This window comes from Calonectris borealis, chromosome W, assembly GCF_964195595.1.
Source record: "Calonectris borealis chromosome W, bCalBor7.hap1.2, whole genome shotgun sequence".
NCBI lineage: Eukaryota > Metazoa > Chordata > Aves > Procellariiformes > Procellariidae > Calonectris > Calonectris borealis.
Genome location: NC_134351.1, coordinates 5,929,971 through 5,949,321, shown reverse-complemented (window position 1 = coordinate 5,949,321; position 19,351 = coordinate 5,929,971). Strand labels below are relative to the sequence as shown.

Genomic DNA, 19,351 nt, shown 5'->3' with positions numbered 1-19,351 from the left:
AGGGATTCCTCACCTCAGGTCTGAACAGTAGTCACTGGACCCCCAAAATCTCCTGCACAGGGCACTGCGCTGTGAAAAGGATGGGGGGGGGGGGGGGGGGGAGGGAGAGGGAGAGATTGGAGTGGGATAAATACCACTAACCTGAGTCTCACCTTCTCCGCCTTTTCTCCCCTGCCCCCATCACTGCTGCTGTTGTGTCAGGTAGTGGCACTGTTGAGTACATTAACCCAGGGCTGAGCATTGCAGCCACACCGAGTGTGTGTCTGTGTGTCTGTGTGTGTGTGTGTGTGCCTGATCATTACCATTTATCCCCCCCCCGCCCGCCCCAGTGCTGCAGGACTCGGGGAGCGAGCGAGCGAAACAGGGGAAAGAGAAAGACGGAGCCATCAGCTCCCAGATCTGCTTAAACAAATCGCCGCCCCTTGCAGGGAGGGAGAGGGAGAGAGGGGGGAACCAGACCAAAAGACAAAATAAAAGACAGAGAAAGGAAAATCCAGCGGGGAGCAAAAAGCAGCCCCCAGCCGCCCCCTTTCCGAGACTGTACTCTCAGCGCGGAGGGCGGGGGGGGTGTGTGTCTGTGTGTCTGTGAGCATCGCTCCCGTGCCCGTTAGGAAAAGGGGGTGTTTTTTCCCCCTCCGCCTCCCCTTTGCCCTCCCCCGGCGCGGCCCGGCGCGGAGCGGCGTGGGGCGGCGTGGGGCGGCGCGGGGCGGCGCGGCGGGGGGAGCGGGCGGCCGCAGCCCCGCAGCCCGCCGGAGCTCCGGCACCAGCACCGGCCCGCTCCGGAGACGAGAGCCGGAATAAAGGGAACAGCTTCCTCGCCGCCAAAGCAGCCCTTTTCTCGTCGCGGGGTTTTGCTCTTTCTTTCTTTTCGTGGTTTGTTTTTTTTTTTTTTCTTTTTTTAAACTCCTCGCCGGGAAAAGCAAAACCGAAAACGCTTCCCCCCTCGCCCCCCTTCAAAAGGCCCCCAAACAACTAACAACAACAAACAGAAAGCAAAAAAAGCCCCCCTTCCAAAAAAAAAAAGAAGGAAAAGAAAAGGAAAAGCGAGAGAGCCAGAGAGACAGAGACAAGCTCCATCGATTTCAAATCCAGGATTTTATCCAGTGCATTGATTTTTTTTTTCTTCTTTTTTTTTTTCTCTCCCCTTTTTTTTTCCTCCTTCCCCCCCTCCTCCTTTCTTTCACCCCCCCTCCTCCTTCTCCTCCTTCCCACCCCCCTTTTCCTTTTCATTTTATTTTGGATCCTGCTAAAATTAGCCGGGACTGCTCTGGGTGTTGCGTGTTAATTTGATTTACTCCGGGATTCCGGCTTCCAAGACGCCATTTTCCCCCCTTCTCGCTCTATCTCGCTCTATTTATCTATCTATCATTTATCTATCGAGCTATCTATCCGTCTGTCTGTCCGTCCATCTCCCTCTCCCCGGGTGCCTTCCCTCCTCCCCCCCCGCCCTCCTCCCTCTCCGCTCTGCGTGTGCTGCGCGGCCGTGCGCTCCCCTAATCTGACAGATGAACACCGCCATGGGTTTGCCGCAACACAAGCAAAAGCACCTTTGGGGGCTGTGGCGAGGGATTGAAACCGGGATCTAAAAGAGAAGAGACAAGAAGGGGGGAATCCGAGGGAGGAGGAGGAGGAGGAGGAGGAGGAGGAGGAGGAAGAAAGAAGAAGAAGAGGAAGCTGCTAAGAAGCCCCCGCTTGCCGTTTTGGGGATATGGGTTAGTAAAAAAAAAAAAAAAAAAAAAAAGCAACAAAAAACCTGAGCCATCGAGGAAAGGTCTGTCTTGATGATCCGGATTGCGGGAGGGTCTTACCCCCCTCTCTTTTCCCTTCCCCCCCCTCCCTTTTTCCCCTCTGCATGCAAAAGTTAATGTCGTCTCCTTTTTTTCGTGTTGTGACTTTGCAATGGCGCGGAAAGGGCTTTATTTATTTGGGGGGGGGGGAATATTTCTCCGCTGTGCAATGCATGCGAGTCCTCCTCTCCCCCTCCGACCCCTTCCCTCCCCACGCTTTGTGGCTGGTGGGGGGGTGTGTATGTGTGCGGTTGGGGGGGGGGGGAAGACCGTGCTGCTGGGAAGGGGTTGCAATTTTTTTAGGAGTTTGCATAATGTATTTACCCCCCCTTATTTCCCTCCCCCCCCAACCCCTTTGGTAGCCTGTATGTGTTTTCCCGACGGTGCCGGGGGTAGGTGGCAGCTCTGTGTGTGCGTGTGGAAAGGAGAAGGGGGGGAGACCCCCCCCGCTTCGTAAATTGCAGGTTAAGTGGAGCTAGAGAGCAACATTGTAACCTTATGGGGATTTGTGTGAGAGTGTGTGTGCGTGTGTCTCTGTGTGTGTGTGTGTGTGTGTGTGCGAGTGTGTGTGCGTGTGTTGCGTGGGCGCGGGGGTCCGCGGCGGTGCGGGGTGCGGGGCGGGGGTGCGGGGGGGGCGGAGAGCCGCTGCCCCGGGGCGGCCGCCACGGCCCCGCGCTTGTTGTGACATTGAAAAGGACACGCAGCCCCGAAAAGCGGCGATTTGCAGGAGCATATTGGGGGGGGGGTGGGTGGAGAAGGGGAGGGGGTAATTAGTAATGCGGGACCCCCCCGCTCCCCCCGGCTGGGTGGCGAAGTGAGGCGCGTTAATAATGGTTATTAATAAGCCGGTGATTGCCGCCCCCAGGACCCCGGTGGCCCCTCTCTCCCCTTCCCCGGGTGGAATTGGAGTTCAGCTTTGGGCGGTTTGAATATCGCCGATATTATCGAGGGAGGGGGTGTGTGTTTGTATTGGAGGGGGGGGCCGCAAAACGCAGCCTGCAGCTGCGGGCGGCTATTGTCAACTCCAGCCCTGGCGCAAGGCTCCCTGCCCACCTCCGTGCACACACACTCACACTCACACACACTCACACTCACACTCACACACTCACACACACCCCTTCCTCGCCGGGTCTCCCGGGAAATCAGGTCCCTCCGGCGAGGCGGGGACCCCCTCCCCTTGTTTCCCGGTGTGAGTATGTGAGTGTGAGTGTGCGTGCGTGTGCGTGTGTGTGCGTGTGTGTGTGCATCACACCGGGCACTGCCGGTCCCCTGCGCTGCCTGTGTATATTTATGTGTCTAAAACGGCAGTTGAGAGAAGGATTTCCGATTCGTTTCCGCTTCAAATAAACGGCACTGATAATCTCGGGCCTGACGCCTGATGCTAAAAGGGCATTTCGCTGCCGGGAGCCGGACCCGGGGAGCGGCCGCCTGCGGTGGTCGGGGCGGGGGGGGGGACACCCCCTGCCCGGCCACCCCCCGTCGGACAGGTCCCCGGTCCCCGGGCGGGTTTGCAAGGGAAGATGCAGGGGGGCTTCCCCGCGGGGGAGGAGGGATGTGCATGGTGGGGGGGTGCATGGGGAGGTGGCTGGAGGAGGCGGGGGGGGGCACTGCCCACCCACCCCGGTGCCGTGGGGTGGCGATGCCCCCTCCCCGGGCTGGGGGTGTGGACCGGCGGCTGCCGTGAGCTCGGCGAGCCGAGCCGGGCACTGGGAGGAGTCCGCCACAAGCAAATGCGGCCGGCGGGGAGGGATGGAGGGGGGGATAAAGGGGGAAGCCGGGCAGGGCTTCTCCCCCCGCAAACAGAGGTGTTTCATTAGCTGCGGGGCCGGGCCGGGCCGGGCCGGGCCGGGGGGGACCCGCCGTGCTGCCTTCTATGTCCGCCTGTCAAACCGCAAAGGATGTGCGGGGCGAGCAAAGCGCTGAGCCTGCTAGTCCTCTGCTGTCAGAGGAAAGTAATCCGATCCTTTTCGTATTGACAGGAGGATTTCAGGGGTAAAGGACTGCTGGCAAATCCAATCCCGTGTTGAATATTATGGACCCAAATGGGAACAATTATTGATCCGACAGCCCCTGCAGCCAGGACTAACTTGGTGCAGGCTACAGTAATGATATAATCGGCAGTCTAACGTTAGGCAGCGATAGCACGAACCTGAGGAAACAAGTGTCTAGGACCTTTTATCGTAAACGGGAGAAAAAAATGCCTATCGGAGAAAATGCGCAAGTGGCTGCTTCACGCACACCTTCCTGCGCTTCCTTGGCCTTCACTGAGATTACTCCCCTCAGTCTGAACCTACTTTCCACTCAAAGCAGAAACTTTTTTCATCTCCATTTGGTTTTTAGCTGAAAGGAGAAAAAACCCTCCAAACAATGTAGTTGTACTTTAATCTCTGCTTTTAGCTCAGAAGGGTTATGTAAAAGCGGGGGGCGGGGGGGGAAGCAGCAACACTCAGTGAATGGAGACTTCTCTTCCATCTCTTATTGGCTTTGGCTTTTTTTTTTTTAACTTCTCAGACTCAAAGTTTTAATTGAAACCAGAAATCTATTGAGAAGTAACCGAGCCAAGAAAACCTCTGTTTTCTCTGCAACTAGGGATGGGGAATAAATAATTTTTTGCTGATGTTATTTCAAGTTGTTTGAGCTCTTTGGTTCCTGCCAAAAAGCCCAGCACAGATTATTAACACATTATCATTTTAAGAGGATGCACTCTCTGAAATATAATAAAATGGTGTGTTAGGTTTGTGCAGAGTCATAAACTATGCTATTTGTTGGCAAACAAAAGAAACAGTGGCCATGATTTATTATTAATAATAATCATAACTGAGCTATTTAGCTTGAGTTGATATTTACTGGGTTTGTCCACCGAGGTTCCTCAATATCATTTCCAATAATGTAGTTTGATTAAGTTGGGAACTGTTCTTTTTTAATAACTGCTATCACCATGTGCTTCATGAACCCAAGGAGTTAAAAGCTTGAAAAGGTCCAACCATTGGTTTTTGGCTTCAGATGCTGCTTAATCTCCTCTTCTGGCCTGTTTCGACCCATCCTTTGAGCTCCTTTTCCCCGGCACACACATCTCTTAGGTGTAAGTGCCAGCTTACCAACAGGACTCTTGTTTTCCGTTACAAGATTTGGCTAATCCCAGTTTCAGTGACTTTTTTTTGCCCTCTCAGTAGGGCTCAATTGCTCACACATAATCTTTCCCTTCTGTTTTCTTTCCCCTTTGGACAACACCCTCCAGGACTGAAAAACTCTTGCCTTGTGCTCGGAGGCTTGCAATTACACAGCAATTTTGACTCTTGACCCAACTAGTAGCAAGAAAGGCTATTGTCTAATGAACCACGTAAAAACAGTTCGGGGATCCAACAGATTGCTGTGATGGAAATGAAAGCTCTCCCAGTGAATTGATGACTGATTTGTTTAACCGTATGCCTAGGCGGTCTTTCTTACTCCCCGTTAACTACCCATCTCTGGAGTATCTATGATCTGTGGGTCTGCGATGATGTTGAAAGGCAGCATTAATAACTGCCAAAATGTGCTCCATGATGCATGGCCCACAGTAGGGCCAATTGAATAGGATTTAAGCCATGTTCAGAGAATTCAGCGTGTCATTTCTGCCTACCATAACATGCAGGCACGCAGGGTTTTGAGAGTGTTAAGTGCCACGATTAAGGATGCATTTGATGATGAGAGAAGGGCATCAAATCTGTGCACAAAAGAAATAGGTGGTCAGATGAAACCCATGGCAAATCTAGCCTCGTTGCTGGGAAGCCCAGGCACTTTTAGGGCAGCAGCGATCCAAGGTTTAGAGCTAGTCCAAAGCCTAGCAAGAAAGGCGAGAGTCTGTGGGAGAACTTTAGCGGAGAAAGTTCCCAGTGTTTTGCTGCAGGGCTTGTGGTTTCTACTGGGACTGGTTTTGCTGCTGTTATAGGTTCTATTCTCATTACTTTCTTTCCAACTTGATAAAAAAAAGAGTTTTCTTTCCCGTTATTATTGTTGAGGAAATAAAATGACTCATCCTTTTAGGAAATTGTCATCCTGATTAAAGATGGGCTTTAAAACCCCTCAACTCCAGGTTTTAGCCTGGAGGGACTGTCAGATCTGAAAATGCTTTCCAAACTTTTGAGGTTGGGACTGCTTTGCCTTCTGATACGGGCACAAAATCAGGTTGCAAGCGCTTGTTGTTAGCACAATTGCTTCTGAGATGCACTCAAACCCTTAGAGATGGTTTCTTTCTCCTTCTCCTAACGTGAAGGCTTCGTTTGATGTGGCTTCAGAAATACATTGTGGCTCCGGACCTGCTTACAGATCTGCCGGATGCTGGGAACAAGTGCAGCTCCCCAACAGGGACGCGGATTCTGCATTCACGTTTAACTGGTTGCAGAGAGAGCAAAGCGAGGGGGATAAATAGGTGAGGGCAAAAAAAAAGGAAGGCAAAACCATTTCTTAAATTGAATAAAAGCAGTCAGAGAATAATGCAACTTGTCTTTCAGAGCTGAGGAAATGTGTGAAGGAAGTAGGGGGTGGTAATTTCTGTTTATCAGCTCTTGAGAGGGAGCAGAGTTAGGGGCTATTTTGCCCTATTGGAGTTAGATTACTTACAGCACAGATTGTCCAAACGCAATGATGAGCTTTTACTGTAAGCTGTGGGGCAGCTGGATATGAAAAGCAATCTTCTGACATTATTTCATTTAGGCTTTTGTTGTCTTTTATGAAATTGAAAATTTCGAAGAGTTTTCAGGTTAGTCACCTCTCTCTCTAAAAGGTCCTCAAACACCCTGAGGATTGGGAGGATTTAATCCAGGCTTGATTATGGTCTTTACAGCTCTAGTTTACTTCCCAAACTAGCTGGGGATCTTTGCAAGATCTCAGCCTCTGTATCTCTATGATCTTTGCCCAGCTGCCTCTCCACCGAACCCATACGCCACTGCCAGTGTGTGACGATGACTCTGTTGACTTCAGATGTGAAGGGGAAAGTGATGGGGCTGAAACACAGAGGACAAAACAGGAAGGTGGCCAGAGAAGTGCTCTGGAAATACAGACACTGGTGTTGCTCACAGATCCCAGGGTCAGGTTTACTCTTGCTTATGAGTGGGGACAGTGGTGGGACTCCTATATGTGTCCAACCAGCACAGGGGTCTTGCAGGGAAAAAAGGAGTTGTGCAGATGGTAAGGATGAGCCTGACTTGTCCTCCCTATGTAGCGCTGGTGAGTCTGATGCATTTTTTTGAAAGCAAGCTCAATATGTGGAAAAGCCATGCAGGAGGAGACCAATTTCCATGCAAACACGAGGTCAGAAGGTGGTGGCAAGGCTCTGACCTGCTCCAGTGAATACCAAAGAACAACATGGCCCAAGGCTCGGCTGTGCAGTACGTGATATATTGGGATGCAAATGCCTGGCAGAGTGGGGTGCTGGGGTTGTGGCTAAATGCCATTGTGGGGTGACTTACTTAGCTTCTCACTGCCTCTGAAGGAGTTATAAGGGTTGCTGTGCAGTTCTGGGCAGTTAAGGGCTCTATGAATACGGCAGCGATGAGAGCAAAGTTTCCTCTACTGTAGTACGGTATCTCCTGTAACAGTGTTTGGGAAAGCTGTTCAGAAGAATATGTGGTAGGTAAGCATGGGGTAACCCAGGACTCACTTAAATACCTCAAAATTAGAGATGGGTTAAAGATTGGAAGCCTGAGGTTTTATGTTACTTTGAAATTTTTGTTAGCCTTAACCTTTAAAACTGAAAGATATATATGTATACAATGAATCACCCTGTTTCTGACCCGGTATTTTAGCAGATGGGGAAGTTGGTTTTAAGATGGAAGGGAGAAAATGATGATACTCAAACCAGAGGTCAAGCTGCAAGTCGTTACAGGCATGTCTTTCCTCCATATGAATCCACATATCCTGAATATCCTACTGATGTGATTTCTGAGACTTGGACACTGGCCTAACTTCCCTGTGCGTTTCCAGACCCAGCGTATTCTGGAGCGATGCTGTGATCCATGCCTACCTCTCTCCTTGAGTCTTGCTAAATTTTTGGCTTTGGAGAATACGATGGGGTTTCCACCGAAACTCCTCTGAAATCCTATTAGTTTGCTAGACAAGGAAATCATTCCTGTAGTTTTTTCTTTTTCTTTCTTTTTTTTTCTTCTTTTTTTTTTTTTTTTTCTTTTTCTCTCTAAAGCCTTCCTATGGAGCTCTGTGGTGGGGATTCAATAGAATTCTGTACAGGGGAATAAATCTCTACTGAATTCTTCAGTTCTTTTTCAGAAGGGATCAGAGACGTGAAGCTTAACTGGGGGAGTTTAGTAAGTGTTTGAACAGGATTGTATACATGCAAAGTATTATAGTAGGCATCTGGGCAAAGTGTTATTATACATGCCCACTATTCCTAAGGTTGCAAAACAGTTTAAAATATTAACCCATATATTCACATCCTTGTAACTTCCATAAACCTTCACCTAATGGGCTGAAAAATGTCATGTTTCTCTTTGTTTGATGGCAATTTTCTTCCTGAAAGGTTGAGTAAATTCTCTCCAGCTGTCAGTTGTTCCTTTTTGTTTTTTCCCAATTTATTCAGAAAAAGTGAGAGTGGGGGAAGAAGCGGAAACACTTTTCCTTTTTAAATTATTCTAACCATAGGCTTTTAAACAGGGCAGCGGTTTAACCTGCCAGACTTTGAGCTGATAAATGGATATAAACATTGGGCTTGTTGAAGGCCTCTGACTTCTTTTGGTGTGTGAGGGGGACCAAAAAATGGAGGTCATGGTTTCTGAAGCCATGACAAATTAAAAGTGTCATTGTAGGCATCCTAATGTTGATCAAAAACTTTTAGTCTGTTGGCTTAAAGAGAGTGGCACTGTCCCTACAAATCCTGCTGGATAAGTGTCATAAATGGCATTTGCTATAGGTTTATCAGAGATGAAGACACATCTCCTCCTAAAACATGCTGCCTTTTAAGTGTGGCTTTCAGGCCAGAACATTTTCTTCAGGCTTAGCTCAGTGAACAGACCTCCCAGGGCCCTTGAGGAGAACCTCTGAAAAAAATAGCGTGAACCACAATTGAAATAACAATAAGCTGCAGCGTGGCCCTAGGTAGGGACTGGAGCCCTCTTCAAACCTGCATCCACCTCCAGCTGGGGAGCAGTGGTATGGATGCCTTCATTCAGGTGTCTCTTGCCCCATCAGAGCCCACAGACCAAACTTTGCTTGGTTGGGACCTAAGTGAAGGACTCAGATTAGGAGAGAGAGAGACCTGTATGTCATCAATGGAGAGACGGGGCACTCATGATTGCCTTGACCTTGGATTTCCCCCAGATTCTGACCCCATCCTCCTGAAGTCAGTGGCATTATAAGGCAATAACAATCCAAAGTCCTGGTCCTGCTTGAATAGAGATTTGAATCGTGAATCTGGTGCTCCCCATTCTATTTGCCACCTTGGAGAAAGTCTAATGTGTGCAATGCCGCACAAAGAGCACAATGAAGTGGTTCAGCTGGAAAGGCCTTTCGGGTGTGCAGGTACTCAGCAGGCTCTTATCTCCTGTCTGACTCAACTTCTCCCAGCACTTCTGTAACCGCTTCCTCTTCAGCCTCATTAGAGGCGAAGCTACTCCTTTCCTCTGCCCATAGCAGCTGTCGGTTATCTTGCCTTTATTCCTGGCCTTGGGTCTTCCCACCGGCACGCTCCCGACTAACGTTTATGCCTCTTGACGTCGCTGTCCCGGCACCGTGAGCTGTTCTTTGCCCTGTGCGCACCCAGCCGCATCCACTTGTGTCCTGCGCTGCTTTTGCCTCCTGCTTTTTCTTCTGCAATCTATGAGGCTTTAAGGGTATTTCTTGTTTTGTTTGTCTGTCCTCCCTCAAAGCCGAAAGACTGATACATTCTGCAAGGCAAAGCAGTCTCAATGCCTTCCCCTAAATACCCCAAATTATTGCTCTTCTTCTTGCATGCCCTTTGAATGCCCTATTTTCCCACAATCCCTCGCCTTGATGCTGGGGATGCTTGGTCCATTATATAGCACCAAGCAAGACACCACTGCTTACTCAGCATGGAAACACACAGTGCAAGCCTGCATGGACAAAATCCAACCTTTCTTATTCCCAGTCTCATTTGAAGCATGCAGAATTGAGTAATATGGGATGTGTTGTTTGTACAAGCTCTAGACTGGGCACAGGATAGATCCTGGACCGAAGCCTTTTTGGTCCTCCTTGTGCCATCACTTACGGCTTTGAGGAATGGATGCTGAGCCAAGACCTAGTGCATTCCCTATCAGATGTGTTGTTTTATTTTATTTATTTCTTTGTTTTTCCTGAAGGGAGGGAAAGATGGTGTATTTGGCACTTGTGCAAGCGAAAATGAAATAATGGAGGGGGGTGGGGGGGAAGGAGGAAGAAGGAGTCCCGTGGCAGCAGCAGTAAATAAAAACAAACCTCTCGTTAATGATTTATAGAGAGAAATCATTTTCCACACGTTTCAGGGTGCAGAGGGAAATATTTGATCAGAGGGAGAAGAGATTATTGCCCTACCACAACGGTGTTAGAAGGAGGCTACTGTGTCTGATGGCAGCTCTCCAAGAGCAGAGTCGATCTAGGAAAGTTTGGTAACACAGATGATGGAATTGTGCAGGGTTTTGCTTTCTGTGGCTGGTCTCTGTGCCAATAACCTTTCCCTAAATACTCATAAAAATTTCCATTTGTAGCCTGGAGTGGCTGCCACTACCTCCAGGATGGCGCGCTTGGCAAAAGCTGGCTAGAACGGAGTAAGCATTTGACGTCCCCTTCTCGTGCACGTTGACGCTTTTCCCCAAATAGTTTTATGGCTGTTGTTAATGGAATAAGTTTTATCTTTGTAGTGGCACACACTGCTGCACCCAGCAGAGTGCTCGGGGTATTTTCTTGGATCATCTCAGGAGTTACCTTTGATTATACATCACATCGAGAGTGATGATGCTTGGTCTGGGAGCTCAGCAACCTGGTGTTGGCCTGACGTAAGCAAATCTCCTGGCTTGGCTCTTTGTGTTGTAATGAACTGGAGCACAGTTGGCATCTCATTCTGTTTTCTAGTGTCCTGGAGGCCTAATCTTCACAAGGGTGATGGGTGAAAATGACACCCCAACTCTTGATTCTATTGGGATCAAACACTATTCCTTGATTCAGAGATGTAAATCCAGCGAACCGAGCCCAGCTTTATAGCAGTCCTGCAGCAGCGTTTGTCTTGGAGGGCACAAATGGGATGAGGTTGGTCCTTTAGAGACCAGAAGTCAGCCTGAGGAGGTGTTTACAGGTCTGATGACCGTACCCCCTTCCCCAGCACCCAGCTTTAGGTTGTGAGTGAGTAGATTTATAAAACCTTGGCACAGTTCTTAAGCAGGAGCTTGTAAAAGTCCTTGGGCAACATGATGGGCATCTCTCCTCCTACTGCAGATGGGTGCTTTGCTACGCTGGCTGTTGCCACAGCTGTACCTTGGGCAGTATTGCTTTTATGGGTCTTGTGATTTATGGCCGTGTCAGTTGTTTAATCATTCAGTTGGCCCTCCCTTCAGCGCTGTACGATAGTTAGTTACTTACATAGAAAGGTGACTATCTGATCTAATTATGGAGTCTCAAACCTAATTATGGAGTCAAATATGATTCCATAATCTACTCTTAATGTCTCTATGTTGAGAAGACAGATACACACATGTGTAATGTGCACACTTACATGCCTCCGTAATTAAGGATATGCTTAGGCTCTCATTTATTTCTGTCTCTTTATCTTGGGAGGGATGCTTGCAGCCTCATCTGGCTGTGAGAGATCTTTGGGTTATCTTGTCTTTTCCCCTCCAGTGTGGCTTTTCCTGGCTCCCTTTGCCAAGCTTGGGCACGCCGAGGCAAAGCCATCAGTCAGCGTTACTCAGTCACGCTGGTGGAGGTGCAGAGGTCTGGTAGCGCTTAGATTCAGGGCAATCTGATGGAAACGAGTGAAGATTACACTCTGCTGTTGTTCTGGTCACTGCCATTAATCCTTGCTCCTTGTTTTCATGTGGATAGACCACACCTGGGAGAGCTTGCATCCCTTCCCTTCAGAGAAAGCCTTCACATAACCCATGCAAAATCAGACGCAGAGGTGGAAGGACTGGAACAAAAGCAATGTTGGAGGCAGGGGGACCACACGGAGAGGAACCACCCTTCTTCTGTGTAACCCCCTGTGCATCTAACTCACCCTATTAATGAATCACGTGCCTTGGTTAGTTAGTTAGTTTGATAAATAATCTGCGGATTACAGGCATTCATATATGGTCATTCCACTCGCAATTATTCATATCAGTTGAGGATCTAGTACTGTATCTATTGTATATTCACGTCTATTTTATACATGCCTATATCCAGGTATATCTTATGGATGGGAATTTTAGCAGTGTGCTTAAAATTGTCATGCAGTAGAGAGACCAATTTGCCCAGCACTGCAGGGAAACCAAAAAATACATCACAGAAGCATAGAATGTCTGGGGTTGGAAGGACCTCTGGAGATCATCCAGTCCACCACGCTACCCAGCATAGGATCATCTAGGTCACCATGCTCACGGCTATGTCCAGCTGGGATTTAGACATCACCACACCGTCTCCGATTCTTTATTAAGAGATGATGTTCATTTGTTTTGCTTGAAGGGGAAGTCCTTCTGCCTTGTTTCTGTCCTGATTGACACAAGACAGGGGAAAGGGAGAGAGTGTTTCCTATGGGATCTATAGTGTGGATGGAAAATAGCTGTCACAGTCATTTTTCCAGCTCCCTGCCAAAGCTGGATTGTTCTTTCAGAGTATCATGGCCACAGGAAGTAACTGAGGCTGTGGTCCAAAGATGCGATAAATCTAGCTCCAGGGCTCTGAGTGGCAGATTAAATACGCTACCGGTGCATGATGCTGATCCAGTATAAACTCATTCTGCTGGTTCAAATTTGTTCAAAAAAAAAATTGCGGTGGCTTAATTTTATCCCAGCAAACTTCATATTGCATCATACTATGTCACTTGTCTGCATCACGCTGGCTTTATGGGCTCACAAGTTTTACCCATCCTCTAGAAAGACCTTTAAGTTGGCATGAAGAAAGTCCTCACCCCCATCTTATGTATTCTGGTCCCTTCGATAGAAGTGTGATCAGATGCCTCTTCCTGATCTGATTCAAACTTGTGCTGCTGGTGGTCTGGCAGTGCACAGACCGGGACCACAACCACGCTTGAAATTCCTAGGGGTTTTTTTGCAAAGCAATAATGAAGAAATAGGTTGGAACTTTTTTTTTTGGTATTCCTAATGTGGGTTAACTGAGTTCAGTGCAGCTTGCTGCATGCCAGGCTGTTGGTTTTTTATGTCCCGTGATGGATTCTGAAGTTTCACTGACACTTCTCATAAAAGCAGGTTTCTGACCAAAACTTTCCCTCGGGTGTAATGTGGGTTGTCCATTGGCCTCTGCCCCAGAGGCAGCTGCATTTCAGCGGTGGCATATATAATCGAGGAAGCAACCCGGGAGTCTTTGGAGTGAAAGGTGATATCTCATCATTAAATATTGCTGTATAGTCTCCAGTGCTTTGTGGCAAATGGGTTTAAAAAGATGGAGTGTAAAGAGGCTTCCAGGATTTCTGATATTTTGCAGGGATTAGGGATTTAACTATATGTCACATGAGAGAATGTGAGATCCAAAGACAACATTATAGACGTGAGGTTGAGAAGATGTGGGCTCCACTTCACATTCACTATGAAACTCTCAGACTTGTGCCTCAGTTTCCCCTCACTTGAACCTGTTCAACACAAATTTTTTTCTTAAGGCATTTTGGACTCTATGGATAAAACGAAAGCAGTCTCAGTAGCTATGGGCATGGCTGGGATTAGTGTACTATGGGATTTGAGCAGCATCTTTTAAAATTGCTCCGAGCTCTCCGCTGGTGCTCCTGGTGCTTGAGCAAATCAGAGCAGCAGCTCCTGTGCGTAAGGCAAAAGCCATGCCAAGTGTTATGCCCACTTTCACTTCATAGAGAATCCCAAAGAGGTGGATTTCTCCCCCCTGCTGTGGGCTCTCACCTCTGTTTTTGTCCTCAGCAAATTTTCAGTTTAATCACTTTATAGCCCTGGTATCTGAGTACTTGCAAGCATGAGTAGTTGCCTGAGGCAGGAGAAGGGAGCGTATTCAGAACCCTTAATGGGAGGCATCTAGTATCACCCAAAGGGAGGTCTTGTACTTCAGGCCTTTGCCTCCAGAAGCCCGTTTGAGGTGCCCAGAGGAGCTGATAAGAAACATGTGAGCAGCCCTAGCAAAGCTGAGCGCGCAGGCGTTTGATTATTTCTCAGTACTTATCAGAGGAAGCGTGAATCTCTCCTTAATTAAGAGCTAATGCCAACTTCTGTGAAATTTGTTGTCATTCACCTGTGAATTATCCTCCTCAAATTTAACTTGACTGCAGGAAGCCTGCTAGCGGTAACACTTTCCTCCGGGAGCTTAATTCGGATGGTAAAAAGCCTCTGTAGTTGCTTATTGAACGGGACTTGATGCTGGTGAGCCTCGGAGGCCTGGGAGGGCAGTTTGGGTGAGCACTTAAAAGTCTAGACAGCCCCCATCTCTCGGGTGTTTAAAATAGAGCTAGAGGTCTCCTGGAAAATCTGTTTCCTCCCTAGATTTCCAGATCTGCACATTGCCAACTAAGGCAGAAAAGCTGCTGGAGGAAAAGTGTTCATCGCCGACCCTTCAGTGCTTTTGGCTCGCAGGCAGCCTGGAGAGGGGAGATGGGGAGGTTTCCAAAAGAGGTTACACCTTCAGAAGCCTGAAGTGAGGTTTCCTAATTAGTCAAAGTGCAGGTAGCCTGCCCAAACAAGAAAGACGAGTATAATGTCCCTGCACCCAAGTCATTTAACTATTAACCCTGGAGGAGAGTAAGGAGATACCTAAAACAATGACCCAGTTAATTCTGCGTGGCGTTTGAGCGCAGGGTTATTTGTTGCTACCTGCGGGTCTGGTGATATCATCATCTGCAGGCTCTCAGCAGAACAGGAGGCCAATATTTTTAAGTGAGATTTTAAGGTGGATTTGGCATGAACTCGCCTGACACTGGTGTAATGCAATGACTTTACTCATCTGTTGCTTGTTTCTACTGACTTGGAGGCACACGGCCAAGCAGGGATGAGGATTTGGGCATCATGATCCAGAGCTTGGGTCCAAGACCCACAACCAGACTTTGGAGCAGGAGCCTGGTGCTTTATTCACCCTCCATAAAACATTACCCAATTATTCAAATCCTGCAAGACCCTTCCCAGCTTGGAGCTGTGAGTTTGATTTCAGCTCCCATTCGACATAGGGTCGCAAGGGGGTTGGTTCATTACACCGGTGGCTGTGGTCCCTTCCCTGACCCTCGGTGGCTGCGGGCGCATCCTGCTGCCCTGCCTGCTGAGCTAGATGCTGTTCTGCCAGAAGCTTGCTCTTTTTTACCAGCAGCGAGAGAGGTTAAAAGCCTGTGGGTGGAGGCCGACACAGAGTGCCCATTGTACGTGCCTGCATACCAGAGCAGTAACTCCCTGGAATGCTGCACCACCGAGCTTTTACCACCTTGTGTTTGTGTTGCAGCCCAGGAGCATGTGTACATTGCGTCCCTCTCCAAGGAGATTAACAATGTGAAATGGCAGATAAATAGGACGGCCTTTTTTTTTTTTTTTTTTTTTTTTGATTGGACAGGTTGGAAGAGGAAGGTAACCCTGACTCCCATCATCTCCATAGGCGCAAAGGAGAGGCAAGGTGCAAGGTTGGTCAATTAGGTGGAGCAGCTCCTTGCAGCTGGGTGGCTTTAATGTACTAATTGCATTAGTAATTAGTGACTACCACATGGTAAACACTTGGGTTCAAAACTATGTAAGGGCATTAACTAACCCACCCTACAATGGGTTTGAATGAGGTAAGCATCATCCTTGTTTCACAGGTGGTGAAATGGAGAGACTTGCTGACCGCAGGGTGAGTCAAGGCAAAGCACGCAGGAGACCTTGGGTCTGTTAGTTCTTCAAGATCACCTTAAATGAGACCAGTGGCAGCAGCTCTGGGAAATGAGTCTCCTCCCTATTGCCAGAAGATGTGCAACTGAAGCATAAGTGTTTTTATGGTGTACTTCTATCTACTATGAGCTACAGAAGCCACCTCTAAGGCCAGATGGCAGTTCAGGCTCCATGATAGTTCTTCCTTTTTTTTTTTTTTTTTTTCTTTTTTTTTTTCTTTTTTCCTGCTTGGGCTGTCAGCTTGTGCTATTTATGGGAACTTTATTTGAATTTGTGTCTGCTGAGACCTGGGTGGAGGTCACCCAATGATTTCATGGATCTCTATGATGCTTAGGACTTTCTATTAGTAGCCATATGTGTCAGGGTCAGGCAAGTGACCCATGGCCATACTCCAGTGGAAATGTGGATCTATAACTAATAAAAGGTGCTTGTTATTACTTCTTTTTGAATTTTAAGCTTGTGCAAGCTATTTTTAAAAAGCAGAAAGAAGCCAGTGGTACAAGGACATGTGATTTTTCTTGGTGAGCTGTGCTTTAAAGTAGAGTTGTTTACACTGATAATGCTCTTATGATTTGGTGATAGGTAGCGAGATGATTTTTGTTTCTCCTTTACGGTTTATTGCTACTAAGAATGACCTGGGAAATCCCTGGCTGTGCTCAGATCTTGCTTGCAGTTGGTCAAGGGGTGGGGTTTGGCAGTGTAGCAAAGCTAATCTAGCAGGGAGCTACTGCTGAAAGAGTAGGTCTGCACCCCCAGCACCTACTCCTGGCAGTGCCTTCTTGTTTCCTTCTCCGTATGCCAGAAGTGATACTCCTCTGACCCACCAGGGAGCTCTTTCTGATAAATTACCAGAAAATACCTTTGTTTCTCTCTGAGATGCTCTTCTGTTAATTTTGTAGCCTAAACTGCCTTGCCATGGTGGGGGGTGGCTATATGGGGGGTTTTAGGGAGGGTGTGTGAAAGCACCTCAACACCTTTAAAAACACCCTTTGTGTATTTTTTTTTAACCAAATGTTTGGTATTTGGCTTAGCCTTTCTATGTCATTAGGCGATACATCTTTTGCCTCAGTTGAACATTCACAGCTTCTCCCATTAACTTTGGCCGAGACTTTGTAAGGTACTGAATACGCGTGCTTCCATCTCAAAGGGTTCAATCTGCAATGTTTTAAAGAAAGCCCACATTTGAAAGGATGAGAGCAAAAGTCTTTGCTGCAGTCAGCCCAAGCCTTTGCCACAGAGCAGCGGCACCCAAGGGCATGAGGAACTCTGGAAAACATTGAGTTTAGCTTTCCTCCATCGCCCTCAATACTCGGGTCCCTGATATGCCCTGCAAGAGACCCAGGTGGATCCTTCTGCACTTCCAGCATCCCAGGGAGCATCTTGGGCTGCAGCCAGTGTATGCCTGGCCCAGTGTGTAATGAATAATTTATCCAAAACCGAGTTCCCCCTAGAATAGCTGGCAGCCAAGGGCATCTCTCTCTCGCCTGGGAAGTGGGGAAATAGGGAGTTTGAAACTCTTCTGCCTGATTCATAGGGCAACCCATGTTTTCTGTGCTGTGATCACTGGGTTATTGTTTAACCTGAGGCAAGCGTCTGCCTCTATTTTTTTTTTTTTCCCTCTAAAAAGCCTAGTGACAGCGAGCACTTTGAAGTAACAAGGAGGTTCATGGGTGTGGAGAGCTGGTTGCCCTCTCATTTATTTCCCAAGTCCAGCGTTGAAGGCATTTGCATTTTACACAATTTTAGGGTTTTGTTATATACCCATTTTCATCAATTTAGGAATACAAGTGGCTATCGTTCCTTCCTTTGCAATACTAGATCCAGCCCTCAGAAACACCGTCTAGCCTTGGTTCCCGTTCTGCTTCAAGGAAGGCCCTTGAGATGCTGCAGGGGAAGCCCAGGCATGCCCTGTTTCAACCATCTCCACACTCGCGTTCGATGCGTGTGCTAACTTCCTTTTTTTCTTCTCCTTTCTTTTGACAGTGGCAGATTTGGTCTCTTCTGAGCTCCTTGCAGCCTCTGGGCGATCGGGACGTTGAATTCAGCAGACAGTTACCATTCATTCCCTGGGATCGTACCTGCCCTTGCTCTCCTCATCCCCTCCCGCGCTCCCCTTCCCTCTGATAAAACTCCAGGGCGTTGCGGTATTGCTATGGAGCCCAGGGAGACTTTGGGCAGCTCCCGGCAAAGGGGGGGTGAGGCAGATTTTCTGCCAGCCGCCGTCACCTCCGCGAAGCCTCCGCCTGCCTCCGGCTGCCCGGGGGAGACAATGCTGCCTGCGGCGGGCTCGGGGAAAGGGATCCCGGTGAGCGGCGAGAGGCTGGAGCCCGAGGAAGAGGATGAGCTGGGTTCTGGGAGAGATGTGGATTCCACTTCCAATGCGGACAGCGAGAAATGGGTGGCAGGAGACGGCCTGGAGGAGCAGGAATTTTCCATCAAGGAGGCTAACTTCACGGAGGGGAGTTTAAAACTAAAGATCCAGACCACCAAGAGAGCTAAGAAGCCCCCAAAGAACTTGGAGAACTATATTTGCCCTCCCGAGATCAAAATCACCATCAAGCAGTCTGGGGAGCAGAAGCTTTCCAGAGCTGGGAAAAATAGCAAAGCGGCTAAAGAGGATGACAGATCACACTCCAAAAAGAAGGTAAGTCCTATTCTTTCTCGTATTTCCCCTTTCTCCTGAAAGCAGAGGGAGAGGGTAGGATTAAACCTGCTCAAAGTTTGTGTCTGAGGTATAACCTTTGCAAGGTTTGCAAAGCCCCGCTTGGCCGCGGAGGAGGTAATACAGAGCTGGTATCACCCTGCGCTGCCGCGTATGCTGCAGGGATGATCTTGAACTATCCTTCAGAGGAATCAGTTCGGAAGGGATCAAAAGTTCAGCCGGGCCTCTTCTATTTTTGTGCGTAATTGAGATTTAAGATTAATCATTACACGAGTGATAAATGAAGGAGCCCACTTCTGAACTGCTTTGTGTCTGAGCGCTAATGCTCGAGCCTTTTGGCAGTTAAAGCTTTCGACTACGTTTTTAAAATACAGGTATGTGCGCGGTGAACAATTGAATCCATTCCCATATACTGGGCGAAGGGCTCCATTATTCTTGATTACAGTATTGTGCTGGCAACACTATAGTTATGCTTCAGAAAATACTTCCATTATAAGTCTCATTTTCTTCCAGATGCGTATCATTTTCTTGAAATATCCTTCTGGAGAGAAATTTTTAGTACTTTTAAGTTTGGGTAAAAATTGATCTTTTTTTTTTTTCCATTTAGTCAAGGAGTGGAAGAGGGAGGGGAAAAGGAAGAAAATCCTTTCTTTGTATGAGCTGATTTCAGGAGCACCCTTTTGTTTTGCTGTTGGCTTGATTTTTCAGTAATGTGCCCTGCACTTAGTCTTTAAAACAAACTTAGTTCAAGTGTTTTAAGCAGCACTGATGGGGGGAGGGACACCTGGTGACTACTCATGTTATTTTGGATGTAGTGGTGTTTTCTGTCCTGGGCGTTAGAGAAAGGAGCTTTGGTCAAGTTAAGGCTTTATCACACTACAAATACTTCAGTTCTGCCTCCTTAGCAA

General features: G+C 48.0%; 1 protein-coding gene across 2 annotated transcripts in view; it reads left to right on the top strand.

The window, feature by feature from the left end:
* Positions 1-654: 654 nt before the first annotated feature.
* LOC142075058 (SET-binding protein-like) overlaps positions 655-19,351 on the top strand; it is a 259,616-nt gene continuing 240,919 nt past the window's right edge. Inside the window, exons 1-2 of one of the 2 annotated variants that reach the window (XM_075136058.1) lie at positions 655-1,712; positions 17,765-18,425. In XM_075136058.1, the coding sequence (XP_074992159.1) occupies positions 17,934-18,425 (492 nt within the window). In that variant the 5' untranslated portion in view covers positions 655-1,712; positions 17,765-17,933. Of the gene's footprint in view, positions 1,772-17,764; positions 18,426-19,351 lie in introns of both variants that reach the window. The other variant, XM_075136059.1, reaches the window with a different exon arrangement.